At 45.6% G+C, this 17,504-nt stretch overlaps 1 protein-coding gene across 33 annotated transcripts in view; it reads right to left on the reverse strand.

The window, feature by feature from the left end:
- Positions 1-17,504, reverse strand: part of LOC126987003 (fibrillin-2-like) — a 79,069-nt gene that overhangs the window by 20,107 nt on the left and 41,458 nt on the right. For 32 of the 33 annotated variants that reach the window (XM_050843606.1, XM_050843605.1, XM_050843611.1 and 29 more), the window contains exons 2-20: positions 16,220-16,308; positions 11,631-12,455; positions 10,767-10,865; positions 8,919-9,113; positions 8,428-8,676; positions 8,055-8,219; positions 7,657-7,830; positions 7,400-7,519; positions 6,810-6,932; positions 6,355-6,603; positions 5,344-5,463; positions 4,659-4,874; positions 4,372-4,544; positions 3,366-3,573; positions 2,940-3,109; positions 2,575-2,787; positions 977-1,238; positions 693-818; positions 524-596 (exon numbers count right to left, since the gene is read on the reverse strand). In XM_050843606.1, the coding sequence (XP_050699563.1) occupies positions 524-596; positions 693-818; positions 977-1,238; positions 2,575-2,787; positions 2,940-3,109; positions 3,366-3,573; positions 4,372-4,544; positions 4,659-4,874; positions 5,344-5,463; positions 6,355-6,603; positions 6,810-6,932; positions 7,400-7,519; positions 7,657-7,830; positions 8,055-8,219; positions 8,428-8,676; positions 8,919-9,113; positions 10,767-10,865; positions 11,631-12,455; positions 16,220-16,308 (3,849 nt within the window). Of the gene's footprint in view, positions 1-523; positions 597-692; positions 819-976; positions 1,239-2,574; positions 2,788-2,939; positions 3,110-3,365; positions 3,574-4,371; positions 4,545-4,658; positions 4,875-5,343; positions 5,464-6,354; positions 6,604-6,809; positions 6,933-7,399; positions 7,520-7,656; positions 7,831-8,054; positions 8,220-8,427; positions 8,677-8,918; positions 9,114-10,766; positions 10,866-11,630; positions 12,456-16,219; positions 16,309-17,504 lie in introns of those variants that run through there. The other variant, XM_050843634.1, reaches the window with a different exon arrangement.

The raw sequence follows: 17,504 nt of genomic DNA on the forward strand, positions 1-17,504 counted from the left end.
GCCACAAAAGAGAGCCTATTGGTGCTTTGGGCAGCAACAAAAAGATAAATAAATAGATAAATACAATAAAAAAACTAAGACTAGCTCCAGGAGCACTACAGTGTGGGTGGTGCGGAAGAGTCCACCTGCCAGCTGGTGCAAGGAGGTCATTCTCACTGGATGGAGAAGCTTGCTTGCTTGTGTACCGTGCATTGATGATTTGTGCAAAACTGTTCTACTGAGAATTTTTTTTGATACATTACCCGTTAGTGCAGATTGAATTGTGGAATTGGTGTATGGCGAGGGCCAACAGTACATACATACATACAGACATACATGTGGGGTTAGTGAGAAAACTCATAGCTTTCCTGTTCCATACATATTGAAGTAATACTTCTCATGTTCAGGAGGGGACAATGTCTAGGCAAGTCATCATAAAAATGAGACCATAAAAAAATTATACCCACTCCTGAAATAGTGGAAAAAACATGAAGAGTGGAGCGCCACATCAACCGACAATTTACTCTCCCGTCCCAGCACTCACCTGAAGCTGCCGGGCGTGTTGATGCAGCGGCCGCCCCTGCAGAGGCCGGGTGTTCTCTCACACTCGTTGATGTCTGCAAGTAAAGACCAAGACATTTTTATGTTTAACAATTAGTAAAATAAGAAATTCAGTGTGCACAACATAAGGGCTTGCATGTTTCAGAACTCACCCATGCAAACTTGCATCATCATGGTGGACTCAAAGCCCGTGTCACAGTCACACATGAAGGAGCCGGCCGTGTTCTGGCAGGTGCCGTTGCCGCACACGCCGTGCATGATGCCACACTCATCAATATCTGAAAAATGAAAGGAAGTGTGTCTTTAAAATTTATTATACAATGAACTTACCTCAATCTTTTTTGCTGAACAAGGCAGAATAAACATCCATTCAAATAAATGAATAAAATTGAAGCTGCATCAGCATAAGGAAGCATTGAAACAAGAGGAACCTCACCCAGGCACTTAACGCCATCCTCATCCAGTGCATAGCCTTGGTTGCAGCGACACGAGAATGACCCGATGGAGTTCCTGCAGCGACCATTCTCACACATGTCGGAAAAGGTGATGCACTCGTTGACGTCCTTTCGTCCTTCGTAGCCGTAACTTTTGGGACAAAGCTCATCAAAGGCGTCAGTGCCTGGCCGTGGACAGCCCTCGCAGCCCTCGCCCCATGCCCGGCCCACCGTGCAGCAGCAGGCTGACTTCTTAAAGAGTCCCTAAAACAGAAACAAAACTAAACTTGAAAATGCTGGATACGTCCCTGGTCAACCATTTTGAGCATAGCCTTTCTTGGGCTGATGTAAGTTTTTGTACATTCTTTCCCTGAGAAAACTGAAAGCTTAAGATTAGATCAAAGAGATTACCCAGATGATATATTTAAGTAATCTTTTCATGATGCCATTGTTCAGTACAGGTGTCCCTCAATATTCAATTGAATTAAGTTCCTCAAAAAAGTCATCATAATTGAACAACTGCATATCTATAACATAATTACATGGATCAATGGAGATATGTTTCTAGCCAATAAAAAGTAATTACAAATTGATAATAAAAGGGCCCCACAAAGATAATTTGCCTTACAAAATTATTTGATTTAATTAATTTTACAGCGCTGCGGCAAAATTACCAACTTATCATCGCTAAATTAGCTGGCTGTTGTCAACGAGTTTCTTGCTTCCACAGAGGCTGTGATTCAATGGGTGTAAACATGGTGGCCACTCCCTGCACACATCACCAAGGTAGTCCAAAGACAGAATGAATCCAGATCCAGGATCCAGGCAGTAGAGATAAGCTATTTATGAGGTGAGTGTGTGTGGTGTCAAGATGGATGGTTTATGAGGTGAGTGTGGTGTCAAGATGGATGGTTTATGAGGTGAGTGTGGTGTCAAGATGGATGGTGAGAACAATGAAAGTGTTTGTGGAAGCTTTGGCAAGTCTAGCAAGGAAGAGGAAACAAACTGTGTAGTAGAATAAAGAGGAGGGTATCAGGACGCCTCTCCTCCCAAAATTGACCTTTTGGCCATTCCTCTGAATGCTTTTTAAAGGAGCAGTGAGTAGCGGGCTTCTTTTTCATTACTGTTTCCTTTTTTTTGCCCTTGAGCTGTTTCCTCTGCTGTAAAAAAAAAGAAAGGGGCTAAACACAGTGCCTGCAGATGCTTTGGCCATCTGGAGACAATGGGAAGGAATGAGCTGACAAAGAAACTATACAGGAGAAAGATTGATGCTGTGAGTGCAAGAAAATAACCCTCAGTAAAATGTGAAGACAAGATGGTAGAACACCAGAGAGAAGGGACAGAAAAAATCTTGAACTGGAGTATCCAAGGACAGAGTGTATGGATAGGAGCAAATGGAACACCCTGTTTTGGCCATCCCCAAGAGGAAGGTCAAAGGAATGGGTTACAAAGTAGATTGATAGACATATCTGTAGAGCATGAAATATTGTTTTTTTTAGCTAGCTCAGACATCCTAGAAATATACATTTTTTTTGTAAATTTATCAGTCATGTTAAAGTACAAAATAAAATGACAAAACAAAAAATGGAGAGAAAGTTACATCCATAGGCTTGCTGCACAATCCACTCCTGTACTCCAGGTAGCAAGTTTCCTCTCGCAGGTCAAGGCACTTGGTCTTGGTGTTGTCCAGAGTGAGCCCCGGGGGACAGTTGCAAGTGAAAGAGCCGTCAGTGTTGACACACTCACCACCACCTTGGCAGATGCCAGGGTGGAGGAGACACTCATTGATGTCTTGGCAGGTCTTGCCGTCCATCTGGAAACATTAGAACATTGGCTATACATGTTTCTCATTCATATCTGAGCTAAATAGTTTAACTCCAGCTTGGATTCAGGCTGGCAAGCAGTTGGATAGATGGATATGATTAAATTAGTTTCATTGACAACAAATAGTATGTAGAAACACACCTTTGCGAAACCAATACGACAGTCACAGTCCTCTGGCTTGCAGATCTCGCATGGTGAGCCCCAAGCTTTGCCAATGGTGCAGCAACACTCGGCCTTGAGCGTCAGTTTGGGGAGGTTGTTTTCACAGCGTCCATCCTTGACTTTTGTCCAGCAAGACCCTCGCCTGTTGTCTGGAAGAGAAAAGTACTGCAATGCCTACCACCCCATCACTCAGGAAGTCCTTCCCAATTTCTGTTTAAGCAAAAACTACTTCAGCTCTTCCTACACTCCTACATTTGCCTTTCCTTCCTTGCACGAGTTCATTTATTTAACAAACCAGAAACACGCCACATAGCAAGTCTGCTATCCTTGTCAGATGACTTTCCCATAAATACATTAACAGTATGTACAAACCTCTCACCATTTTAACCCCAAAAAATTCCTTACCAATGCAGTATCTGCCAGTGGAGTCAACTATGGTTCCCTCTTCACACTCGCACTTGTAGGAGCCAATCACGTTGACACAGGTGCCCCCAACACAGGCTTCTTCCCCGAATTCCTTGCACTCGTCTATGTCTGCACAAACCCGTGTGGCAGGGTTGAACTGGGTGCCTGACGGACAGATGCACTGATAGCTTCCTGGCGTGTTCCGGCACTGCAAGAGGACACAATGCAGCATCTCTGCACAAAAGGTAATCGTGGTGTATGCATAAGTAATGCTACATTTCCCCTTCAACACTGCAGGTATGATGTAATATCAGTGGAATACAAGTCTTACCCAAGTGACATGAAAATACAGTAAACCTTCGCTTTTACGGACCTCAGTATGACAAACTATGACTTTAACAACCTTTTTTGCCTTACTAGTATGTGTAGAGATTTACTGAGCAAGTTTAGTAATTGCGGGATTATGTTTGGTGGTGGGCTGCCTCAGCATGTACCAGCACATTGGTCATTGGTCAGGGCTGTAATTTCTAGGGGGGCTAGGAGGGCTATAGTCCCCCCAGTGTCTTCTATATTAGCCTCAAAATGCCTGTAAATGTGCTAAGTTTTTCAAATAATTTTCCCTGCCTGTGCATGCTCGCTTCGCTCCTCCTCCTCACGCCCACCTCATGAACCTATGAAGCCTTCTAGCCTCCCCCCCCAAAATCTGCCAAAATTACATGCCTGATTGTGTTCAATGTGTAATTATTGTTTTAATCTCCTGTATGAGTGTAGTATTTGTGATAACTGCATGTACACAAGTGTACAAACATTTATCTAACATGATGAACAAGTTTTGTTTTATATGGAGACGATCAGAAATAGTGAACTTTCAGCTCATATAACAAAGTTCAATATATATCAAAAGTTTGAATACCTTGGATATAACAGATTTTCAGATATAACGTCACCTCTTTCCTGCCAATTGGTTCGTTCAGTGTGTGAATTCATCTTATACAAGAAGATTTACCTGTCCCCCATCACAGAGCAGATTGTCAATAGCGCATTCATTGATGTCATGACACTGGCGGCCGCTCTCATCCACAGTGTAGCCAGTGTTGCATATGCAGCGGTAGCCACCCTCGAGATTCTCACATGCACCATTGCGGCAGATGGGCAGGCTGAGAGCACACTCATTGATATCTAGGGGGAGAGGGATTTCAGCATGAAGGCATGCAGTCTAAAGACAGTATCAAGTAATAAGAAACAAAATGTAAACTGTGACTTTCCAACCACACTGAAGCTGTCCAGCCTTACCGTGACCCTCATGCGTTGTGCCTGAGCCATGGGGACAGAGGGAGAGGAACTCGTGTGTTCCAGGCAGAGGGCAAGCTTGACAGGGCGTTCCCCAGCCCATGGGCTGCCCCAGGATCACAGTGCAGCAGCAGCAGGCAGACTTGGTGGTGGGGGTGGTGGAGGGATTGGAGCACTGGCCATCCCGGAAAACAGCATAACAGAAGTCTAACTTGGTGTCTGGAATGATTGGGTTAAGCATCAGGCATCTCATAAATTACTTGGCTTCAGTGACTACTGCCTTTACTCTCCTAACACATGTCATTTTGTAAATCACATTCCTTCATGTAGAATCCTTGTTGCCTCCTAACATCTCTTAATTACTGTAATTTGGTCTTTCATATCTCCAAGTGTTATCTTCTGACATTCTAATGTCTTCCTCTTCAAAATTTCTCTTGTTATGTGAAAAATGGCAACAGCATCTTAGTATATAAATGAATAATGTAATTTACTTTAAAATAATTTCAAAACCAAGTTAATAATGAAATACTCGTATAACAATGGTAAGTGTATATATCATTAGTTTATTACCTTCAGACATCAGTAATAGTTGCAAATGTTTTTTTCACAGGTATTTCTGTTTGTGTCAAGACTTGTCATTATTAGTGTGTGTCATGGCCTTATGGGTCAGTGCCAAGACCCAACTTACCTAGACAAATCATGCCGTTGACTCCCAAGGTGAAGCCAGGAGGACACTCACACCTGAAGCTTCCATCTGTGTTGATGCAGTGGCCATTCTTGCATGGGCCAGATTTACACTCATCTAGGTCTGTCAATTTCAACAAGGTATTTATTATGCCAACATGATATACACACAGTATAGTCAGCCTTCAACCTTCAAGACTCCACTGTGGTGAGCCAGGACCATGAGAGTGAATTCCACATTGGTAAAATCCCATTTAACTTTGTTAAGTGCCAGTGTATTGACCTGCCTGAGGTGAAAAGCCCCCAAAACCCACTTAGATGTGGGGTACTTCTCTGGCTGACTGGTTAGAGAACTGGTTTCCGAACTGGCTGATGATGGGTTTGATTCCCAGCACCTCGGCGCCTACCTGATACCTCTAAGTCATTCTCCCGGTGCTCTGTGACTCAAAGCTAAGTACCAAACTAGTATTGGCAAATTCTATTTGTCTTAGCTTGAGGTAGAAGTTGGGGAGCTTACCTGGTAATTCACTTCCTTTGATTTCAAGTGATTTCCTGCAAATTTAACAAAATTTTCCTACACTGATACTAAATTCAGTAAATGAGATGGAGATGAGCATTGAGGCCTTGTGTAGCTTTAGCAAATGCCTCCAACTTCACCTTTACCTTCTACAGTGATGAAACCCACTGCAGTGAAAACACAGTTGGTGGAGGGCTGACAGTACAAGCATCTCTTGTTATATGACTCGGTTGCATTCCTAAAAAAATGACTGTGAAGTGGCCAATCATATTTAGATTTTTGGTAGGAAAAGTTAGGGACCATATAAGTGATCAAACCAATCATACAGCGCCGGAGAATACTGTAACAAATACGTATCATCTAACTCATTAACACTTATCAACCTGTGCAGGATAACTTGGGAATTTTCTTTTTCAGCCTTTATACCTTCTATTGTGTATGTGTCATCAAACAGGACAAAGTAGAACTGGCCGAGAGTTGAGCCAAGCAGCAACTTACCAATACAGGTTTTGCCCGATGGAGAGAGTGTGTAGCCAGGCTGACACACACACTTGAAGGAGCCGTCAACATTGAGGCATGAGCCGTGGTCACACATCCCTGTCTCACTGCACTCATCCATGTCTGTACAGAAGCTGCCGTCTGGGGCGTGTGTGTAGCCGTTGTCACAAATACAGCGATAACTTCCCTCCAAGTTCTCGCAGCGCCCAAATAAGCAAATGCGTCGGTTTTCTTCACACTCGTTGATGTCTGAAAAGTTGTGGAATTATATAACCCCTTTTTCTGGAAGTGTTGTCATTTACTGAGGTCAGAAAACCCAGTTAATAAAATATATACTGTTATTGTAAATTTATAAAAAGTTGATTATTTAGAAAAAATATCAGAACATCAGACATTGCATAGAGGAAAATATAAAGCTGATATGAACGCAGTGGCTACAAGATGAGTGTTCTCACCGATGCAAGCGAATCCTGATGAGGAGAGGACATAACCCTCACTGCACACACACTTGAAGGAGCCGTCCATGTTGGTGCAGACTCCGTTGGCACACATTCCCGTCTCGCTGCACTCGTCGTGATCTGCAGCAGCAAGTTACACTAATGTGGTTACTCCAAAAGAGGAGCAAGACAAAAATTGAAAGTTACACATTCAGCTGCTCTAACTGTAGATATTACATGTACTTTCAAACTTGGTACAAAAAAAACACATACACATGGATAATTGCTATATATCCCATACACCACCATGCCTTTACTCAGTAGAAACCACTCTGAATAGTTTTAACAATACCTCTGTCATCACAACCAAACTGGTTTATCCAAGGAGCAAGTTGACAGAATTTTAGAGGAGGGATTTTTCTTTGAACTCTATTATAAACATGTAGACTGTAAGTAGAAACACCTAAAATTTTTTGAAAATGACTATTATTTTTCTGGTTTATCATCAAATAAAAAGCATTTGCGTATTTGTTTGCTTTTCTACCTAACAGGGAAAAATTGTGTGTATGCAGCATTCTAAAGAGACCTGGAGTGAGACCAGACAGTACCAAGGCAGGAGAGGCCATCCGAAGAAATATCAAAGCCAACCGGACAGTGACATCTGAAGCTGCCCTGAGTATTGTAGCACTGGCCCCCCAGGCAGGCACCCTCGCGGCACTCATCCTCGTCTGGGGAAGGAAAATGGTTACTTCAGAATCAAAACCTTAATTCTCTTGCTTTATATTCTAAGACAGTGTAAGTCACCTTGATGGGATTGAATGTAAAATCATGCTCCATAAAACAATACAGTACTGTAGAGGTTCACCTTCACATAAGTCATCATCAGAGTTGAGCTCATAGCCATCATAACATTCACAAGTAAAGCCGTCAGCAGTGTCAACGCAGCGGCCGCCACTGCCACACAGTTCAGGGTTGAGGGCGCAGTGATCCATTGGTGGGTGTTTGTAGCCCGCCTGTTCACACATCCTCTGGTACCTCTCTGAAGGAGGACCGAGGGCAGTGTTAAATTTAAAATTCAGCAGCAGGTTGTGCTGACACACATCAGACAACTTCAAATAATAATCTCACTTAGTGCCCTGAAAAAAAATGCATGTTTTGCTTCCTTTTATGTCTTTAATGTTTGTTTTGTGATTAAATGAAGGATTTTGAAACGTGACTGATAGTAACGGGGCAAGATCTGGCATCCAAGAGCACGAAGCTTACCCTCGCCAACCATGGGGCAGGAAATGCATTCATTGCGTCCCTCTCCCCACGCCTTGCCCATGTTCTTGCCACAACAACATGCCTGCTGGGTGAGGGGGATGGGCAGTGGCTTCTTGCACCGGTTGCGGCCTCGGATCTCTGTGTAACAGAATCCCTGCCGGGTGTCTGTGTTGAAAAAGAGAAAATTCTGTTGAGTATGCATGTCATGGGATTCATCTTCTATATTTACTAGTTCCTATACCTTATAAAGTAAAGTAAAAATGCAGCAAGTGCTAAACAAAGTTTAGGCTTCAGATTACAGTGCTACATTATTTTATGAATTTTGGCATCCAGTATGAACACATGTGAGATGCTGCTGCTGCTTCATCAGTACCTAAGCAGCTCTTGCGGTCCTGACTGGGGATGTAGCCACTGTTGCAGCTGCAGTAGTAGCTGCCGTCAGTGTTAACACAGCGGCCGTTGAGGCAGGTGTCTTCGTCATCACATTCGTCGCGGTCCTCGCAGGCGTTGGACTCGGGGTTTCGCACTTGACCCTCGGGACACTCACACCTGAAGGACCCGTGGCTGTTGACACAGATGCCTCCCTCGCACAAGCCGGGGATGGCCCCACACTCATCAATATCTGAAATAAGATAAAATATGAAGACAGAGATTTTTTTATTTCACTTGAAGCTCCACCAAGTCTAGCCAGGTAATCAGTTTGCATTACAACCAACAAGGGATCCAATATTTCTAATGCTTTCCATCTCATTGAAAAATATATATGGATGATGAGACATGCTTACTATTACATATATATAAAACACAACTTACTTAAAACCTATGGCTCTTATTATGTTTTACACATGAACAAAAAAAACATACCTACACATTGTCCACTGTGAATGTTCTTGAGGAATCCTTTGTCACAGTCAAGTCTCTGAGGACAGTGCTCACAGGGGTGGCCCCAAGCCTTACCAATGGTGGCACAACACAGCTGCTTGGTGCACACCACACCCGGCAGCTGGCCTTGGCACATGTCATGCTGCACCTTGGTGAAGCACGGCCCTGTCCGGTAGTCTAAAAAGATGTGATGATATTTATGGGTTACCAAACTGCTGGTGTTAGGAGGTGTTTTGTAGCAGCACTGGGACCTGACAGGGAGGGTTTGAGGCTTGGTTCTGGTTCTTACGTGTAATGCACAAAGTAAGGGTTAAAAAAGATATGTTGGCATTTGGATATATGAAGAGACAAAGCTTAACCCGGTAGCTGCGAGGCTCATGTTTCTTAATGGTCCCTCTAAGCGAGAAAAATGAGAAAAAATCATCACTCACACAAACCATTTCATTATATATATCAAAGCATTTGTGATCAGTTTATGCATCATCTATTTTTTGGGGGGGTTATATCATGGCACAAATTTGGCCCGTCACTGCTACACGGGGTAATATTAGTACAGAAAATTATTAATAGGAGTTCCTTATCTGTGTAATACAATCATCTCAAAGTGTTTTATGCCTACACATAGTAATGACAAAAAAAGCCTTCCACTAATGTCTAGCATCCACGCACTAAAATCCTGCACCCCAAACCGTGACAGAAAGTTAGCCTGCGCTTAGCCTGCCACACACCCCTCCCTGCCCCAGCCTGCCACACACCCCTCCCTGCCCCAGCCTGCCACACACCCCTCCCTGCCCCAGCCTGACACACACCCCTCCCTGCCCCAGCCTGCCACACACCCCTCCCTGCCCCAGCCTGCCACACACCCCTCCCTGCCCCAGCCTGCCACACACCCCTCCCTGCCCCAGCCTGCCACACACCCCTCCCTGTCCCAGCCTGCCACACACCCCTCCCTGCCCCAGCCTGCCACACACCCCTCCCTGTCCCAGCCTGCCACACACCCTTCCCTGCCCCAGCCTGCCACACACCCCTCCCTGCCCCAGCCTGCCACACACCCCTCCCTGCCCCAGCCTGCCACACACCCCTCCCTGTCCCAGCCTGCCACACACCCCTCCCTGCCCCAGCCTGCCACACACCCCTCCCTGTCCCAGCCTGCCACACACTCCTCACAGGTCATCTCACCGTCGAGTCATGCGTACTGTTATCGCCTGGTAGTAGCTTGTTGGTGCATTCTTGAAATAAAAAAGCTTACCCTTTAATTCGTCCAACCTGTCACTGAGCAACATGACTGGTGTCGATGTTCCTGTTGTTGCTGATCGAACCAATTAACGGCGTAAGCTAAACGGTCACCTCGATCATTAACCTTTTACTCAACTTTTAAACGGTTGCAGTAATTCCTGTACTAAATTCATGCACAAGTGGCTGCCGCGTCAAATTCAACAAGCGTCGAGGTCTATCCACGCGAGGCGAAGCGAACAAGCAGTGTCGAGCGCGATCCGAAGCGTTCCGAAAAGCTCCCCCCCCGCCCTGCCTCTTGCCTCTGTCAACTCAGTAATTTGTCCGCCTGTTTTCTTGGTACATTCTTCACTTTGACAGCCGAAGGTAATCAACCTATAATTTCATCCACGACATCTAAAAATAATGGAGTTAGTTGTGTTGTTCACTGGCACCGAAGCCTGTATACATTAATTGCTTATGATTAATATGGTGTTAAGGAATGGAGGAGAAAATTATGCTTCGATTCGACACCAACGGCACTAAGGGGATACACGATTAATCCTGACATGATCACAAGCCGACTGGTGGCCGAGGAGCGGGTCACTTGATACTTACCCACTTCACAACGCCTGCCGGTGAACCCGTACACGCAGGCGCAGCGGTCCGGCCCGACGCAGCGGCCGCCGTTGAGGCACGGCTGCTGACACACAGCGGCTGCAGGGCGGCAGAAGGTTAGGGATGCCAGGGCTCGCCAAAAATTGGTAAAAGTGTGACAACCCTGAATTTCCCTCATCAACTGTAATAAAATATCGTGACTGTTCACACCTCATTTAACCTTATAGTTTGTGTGTCCGATCTCTATGGAAATCATACCCTCTGACTGCTCTTTCCAGTGGATTGCAGTGATTGAATTACTTGCTGTACAACCTTTTAAACTTTACTATAACCCCCCTATCTTCAACTAGCAGTAAATGCTTTAATGGTGTTGGTGTTGGTCTTTGCCCAAACAGCCTACCATTATACAGATTTCATGAGACAATCGTGCAGCGTAATACGTTCTGCGGACCATGAGGTGGTGGGCCTGAACCGCCTGACACTCATCATAATTAAAACAGGATAGGATTGGTCCGTCTCTGATTAAAAAGTAGCCCGCCCCGCGCATGACGTAGGGTGGGGCTATACTAGCTCTTGGCCCGTGCTGCCCCCTAGCGTTCATCTTGACCGAAGTCGCTGAAGTTATGTAGGGTCAACTGAAGATCTGGGCAGCATGTGGGTAATCCTCCGCCACTGGGCGATGATTGAAAATTGTCAGAGTGAATCGGTGACCACTACTATTACTACTGCATGCTACTATTACTGCTAAAACAACAACAATAATAGTAACAAAAACAACAACTACTACTACTACTACTAAAATACTGATACTATGAGCACCCTTCTGACCCCCCCCCCGGTCACCTGCCCTACACTTACACTTACCTTGCCTGTCCCCCGACCCCGGGTACGTCACTCTGCCGTTGACGATGGTTGCGCCAGGCCCCACCGGCACACCCGGGACTCCTGGGCCTCCTGGCACGCCGGGGAGCCTTGGTCCTCCTGGCCCACCGGGAAACCCTGGTCCTCCTGGTCCACCGGGAAACCCTGGTCCTGGCCCACCGGGAAACCCTGGTCCTCCTGGTCCACCGGGAAATCCTGGTCCTGGCCCACCGGGAAATCCTGGTCCTCTTGGGCCACCGGGAAACCCTGGTCCTCCTGGCCCACCGGGAAACCCTGGTCCTCCTGGCCCGCCAGGTCCGCCCACAATGCCTGGTACCCCTGGGCCTCCTGGTCCAACGCCGATACCTGGTCCTCCTGGTACGCCCGGTCTGCCGACAACGCCTGGCCCTCTCACGCCCGGGCCTCCAATCACTTCTGTCCCGCCGGGTCCTACGCCGTTAGTGTATACTGGCGCCACGCCTCCGTTGGTTCCCACTCCCACGCCTGTCCCTGTTCCTGGCCTTACACCCCCATTGACGCCTCTTCCATTCCCTACTCCATGCACTCCTGTTCCTGGTCCCCCAACGCCACCACCACCCCCGACGCCACCCACTCCACCAGGGCCGCCGGGGCCGCCGATGCTAATAGTCCCGGGACCCCCTCCATTGTAGCCATTCCTATACCCGTTCCGGCTTAGGCCATTCCGTCCGCCGAGCCTCCCATTCCTGCCGGAGCCTCCACACACCTGGGAGATGGCGCCCGTGGGACAGATGCACAGGTTGGGACGTACACAGCGTCCGCCCTGCCCGCAGTTCCTCACGCAAATGGCTGAGGAGAAGAACAGAGCACGCATGTTAGACGATAGGCACGGGGCAATGTGGGAATGAGTCACACACACACACACACACACACACACACACACACACACACACACACACACACATTTCCGGTGTTATGGTAACAATCATCGAGCGAACCATCACCAGCAAAAGTAATAAGAAATATAAATGACACTAAAAGTGTAAGTGTAAGTGTAGCTTGTGGGTCCACCTCAACTTTCTTCATTCTTAGCGGCGTTGTATATTGAATTACAGAGCACTACCCCGCCACCCCCTCACCGTGCTCGCCTAACCCAGATACCCTCCTGAGTGCTTGTCCCTCATTCTCCCGGAACCGCCCTTTTCCTCCTACACAGCTCCCTCAACTCCTTCGGCTTCCTCCCTCCACCTGTCTGTCGGCTTCAAACCTCTTCTATCCATCTATCAGGCTACCTATTCATATATCTATCTACCTATGCCCCAAATCTATGCATCTATTTATATTTTGCTCAGCTGCAAACAAACAAAATGAGCAACGGGGCGTAATTCTATTCCTTCAGCAACAGTCGGAAGAGAACCCACTTGGTGTCGATGCCTCCAGTGTTTGTTTATCTAAGCCGGGGAGAGTATGGGCCAAGGCCGCGCCCTGCCTGCCCTGGCCCGGGGTACGCAGTCACGCCCAAGGATGTCTGTGGGAACGTCTGCTGCTGTCTGCCAAGGCGCGCGAGGACGTCCCGTAGATTTTGTAGCTGGAACGGTTCGTCTCGCAAACACTCGCTTCGTTTTATCTCGGTGAAATGAACCTCAGTCTGTCTGTCATATGTATTTAGATTCTTGTTCTTGTTCTTGTTTTTCTTCTTTTATATCCTCTTCTTCTTCTTCTTCATTCTCTTTTCTTCTTCTTCTTCATTCTCTTCTTCTTCATTCCCTTTTCTTCTTCTTCTTCTTCATTCCCTTTTCTTCGTCTTCTTCTTCTTATTCATTCTCTTCTTCTTCATTCCCTTTTCTTCTTCTTCTTCTTCATTCCCTTTTCTTCTTCTTCTTCTTCTTCTTCTTCATTCCCTTTTCTTCGTCTTCTTCTTCTTCTTTGTCTTCTTCTTCTCTTAATTGTCATCGTCTTCTTACTTTGACAATAACCAACATGGAGTGTATATTATTGGGTTCTCCTCGGTCCTCTGTCCTGAAGTCACACAAAGTACTGGGTTGCACAGTCTCTCCTGGGTCGCCATCTCCAACAGCCAAACAAACGAATACTAATGAATCAGAGAGACACACGCTGAACGCAATGCTATCAAGGACTAACAGCGGGTCATGGCGGTAGTACTGCATCAACGTAAACTCGATCGCATAAGGAAAACGAAGAAATCAACGCTATGGAAGATGGAAGTGTTTGAGTCCGAGAGATTCACCATAGTCTTCCAAATATGTCAAGGCCGGTCTGGCGTAGACTCCCGCGGGTCTTTTCCTCCCCTCTCCTCTGCCACACAGTCCCAACACCTATCCCTTCCTCTCATATGTAAGCTATAGGTTACATATGAGAGGAAAACTTAGGTGTTGGGACTGTGAGGCAGAGCAGAGGGGAGACTATAGTGCCCCGGTACCAAGACTTTCAAAGGGACATTCTTGAACATTTCGGCGCCCAAGCTCACACATTTGACAAGGCTTTCGTAGGTGTTTTGAGCATTTCCAGGGTTACTTTCATGACCCTGGCGATAGTCTGACCATTCTTCTCTATCATGAACCTAATAAAGCACTCATAAGAACCTGACTGGTCTCCTTTTTAGTCTTTGGAAACAGTTGAAGTGAGAATGCCGTCCAAAAAATTTCCTCACTGTTTTTTCTACCATTTGTTATTCTTGTCCTGTCATCTCCTTTCCTCTTCTTGCTAGACCGTTTAGGTACGAGATTTCAGTGGCAGTTGCCGTTGTTTTTTCCTCGCTTTTTATTCTGCCCTTGTTTACTCCTATTCTGCTATTAGTTTTCCTATTTGTTATTCCTGTCCTGTCATCTCCTTTCCCCTTCTTGCTAGACCGTTTAGGTACGAGATTTCAGTGGCAGTTGCCGTTGTTTTTTCCTTGCTTTTTATTCTGCCCTCGTTTACTTCTATTCTGCTATTAGTTTTCCTATTTGTTATTCCTGTCCTGTAATCTCTTCTTGCTAGTCTGTTTAGGTACGAGATTTTAGTGGCAGTTGCCGTTATTTTTTCCCTCGTTCTTTATTCTTTACTCGTTTACTCCTAGTCTGCTATTAGTTTTCCTACTCTCGTTCGTCTGTTTCCGTGAGAGATGAGCCGAGACGGTGACTTGGTACTTGACGCCAATCCCGCCTCAGGGCCATGCAGGAAAAGCCTCGCTGATGCCTAACCTCAGCGAACCCTACTTGAGATGTCACTGCTAAGTTGCTAACCTACATTCCGCCGCGGGCCGCTCACCATATTCACCGCGAACCCAAAATGGACCTTAATCCCTCCCCCCCCCCCTCACCCTCCCGGCGGCTGGCCTTCATCAGTGTCGAGGGATGTATGTGTCCATCTCATGCCCTCTTTTTTCTTCTTAAACTCTAGCATTCTTGATTTATTCTTCTACAGAGAGAAAGGGAAAAAAGTTTACATAATTCTTCGTTAAGTGTTGAACGAGAGCGGAAGAATTCACAACCAGCTTTTGAGGCGAGAGCGCAGCTTAACTGAGACTTGATCAGTGGAACATTCATTTTATCCTCATTTTATCTCAAGAGTTGTTTCTCAAGTGTATTTATCCTTCTTAGTGTTCTTTAATCCTTTAGAATATATACACATTACGATTTAAGCCATTTTCATTATTTGGTTTGATACAGTTACTTAACACACCACTACTGCATTTTTCCCCCACGGCGCAGGTAAAAAAAATATACTGAATAAAAGTCTGGACATGTACAACCCAAAATCTAATTATAACAAGTCTAGTCACTTCCCGCGAAAATCCCATCGGGGCCGCGCGCACGGTTGCCAGATTATCGTACTCAGAACCGCGTATTCATCTGTTTCTGGCCCATAACTGTTACCGAGAAACATCAACAATTAACCATTTAAACGATAATCATATATAAAGGCAGTTATTTGGGTGATGAAAGCAGTTTTGGGGTCGGAAATCGGCAAACATAAGAGGCAGAGTACGATAATCTGGCAACGTTGCCCGCGCGTGACGTCAAGTTTATCTGCCACAAAAAAGACAGATCCGAAAAAACAAACCAAAAACCGAACATATGCACTGAATAAGAACCGAACGAGAACCATGTAAAGCAATACGCACAAAATAACTACTAAACAGCAAAAGAAACGATATACAACTTCCTATAACATCGTAGCCACAGAGCAAACAACGTAGCTATTCACCACAAGCTGCAGAGAAAAACCCCCGCATCCTTTTTTTTCCCTCGCTCGATCCCTCTCCGCTGCGGCAAAGAATAACATTGGACAGCATTTTTTCCCTCTCCATTTCACGAGATATCTTGGCCGGGGGGAATCTTTTTGCTGATAAGGTAAGGGAATCTCGAGTCTCGGGTTCCCTTGACAGACCTCGGGGAAGAGATAGCGGTGAGGAGGAAGAGGAGATAAAGGGACTATGCAACTCTTTTTCTAAGGATACGAAAAACATGGAGCCGAAAACAGATCATGTACGCGTAGAGAACACGTAAAAGTGCATGAAGGAACGCCCGGGATGGTAGGAACGCAAGAGAGAGAGAGAGAGAGAGAGAGAGAGAGAGAGAGAGAGAGAGAGAGAGCACCGGTATACTCACGGATGATGCAGAGGTTGTTGGTCGTCTTCTGCGTCCAGCCCGGGCAGCAACTTCGGATCCGGTTGCTGTTGGTATTGCACACGTTGGGTCTGGCGGGGAGAGAGAGACGGTGTGAGGGAGGCGGTCGAAAGAAACACTAATAAGAACTTAAGAACATAAGGGCATATAGAACCTGCCAAAGAATGTTGCTCGTTTTGACACACACGCAGTATTAAATCTACTTCTGTTACTGCTGCGGCTGGGACATTACTACTACTACTACTACTATTACTACTACTACTACTATCTTCCTTCTATTATATCTTTCACTCCTCCTACTGCTACTAATGCCTACAACTATTACTATCATTAACCTCAACACATACAGGAGGGTCAGGTCAGGTTAGCATCAGCCTCGATCCTCAAAACCTCCTCTGACCTCACTGCTTAGATTTCTCCTTAACTATCTGGCCCACCGATACCCAGTGTTGCATATGCATGGGGGTTATTCCTGGCCGCCACGCACGCCACGACGCTCGCCTCTTTTCCCGCCGGCGTGAGAAGGGAAAGGACGAAGTGTGGACAGAATACGCGGCCGAGATTATAACCTCTTTGGTCTGTTAGTTGTCAAGACACTGAGACTCTGCAGTGGTTATTAAAGGCGCAGATATTTGTTAAGCATTTTTTCTGTTATTTTTAGAAGCTTAAGACTCTGCAGTGTTTAGACTTTAGTATGAGACTTACGATCGCTTGCACTTACGACCAGACCAGTAATAAATAGGGTATCAGGATTCCTCTCCTCCCGAAATTGACCTCTCTTTTTGGTCACCCCTTTGACCTCTATTCAGGAGCAGTAAGTAGCGGGCTTTTTTTATATATTTTTCTTTACGCCCTTGAACTGTCTTCTTAGCTGTAAAATAAATAAATAAATAAATAAATAAAGGTAGACAAAGATTTGCTTAGCCTAACTTTTTTCTGTTATTTTTTTTAAGAAGCTCAAGATTCTTCAGTGGTTATTTATAATACATACATCTGTTCAATCTATTCCTTATTCGGTTATTTTTCAAGAAGCTGAAGACTGCAGAGGTTACTAAAAACACAAATATTGGTTTAGTTTTGTGTACAGAATAAGCTGGGACGGTTAATCTGATCTGTTAGTTTTGTCCAATGCGAAATTTTTCAAGCACAACACTACCATATCGACGCCACAGATGTCTGAGTATGTTTCGGTATTCTTTTTACATATATTCAACAAGAGTATGCAGCAAATTTATGTGTCAAGAATAAGCTGCCACGATTTACTTTA

This window comes from Eriocheir sinensis, chromosome 63 (assembly GCF_024679095.1).
Source record: "Eriocheir sinensis breed Jianghai 21 chromosome 63, ASM2467909v1, whole genome shotgun sequence".
In the NCBI taxonomy this organism is placed as follows: domain Eukaryota; kingdom Metazoa; phylum Arthropoda; class Malacostraca; order Decapoda; family Varunidae; genus Eriocheir; species Eriocheir sinensis.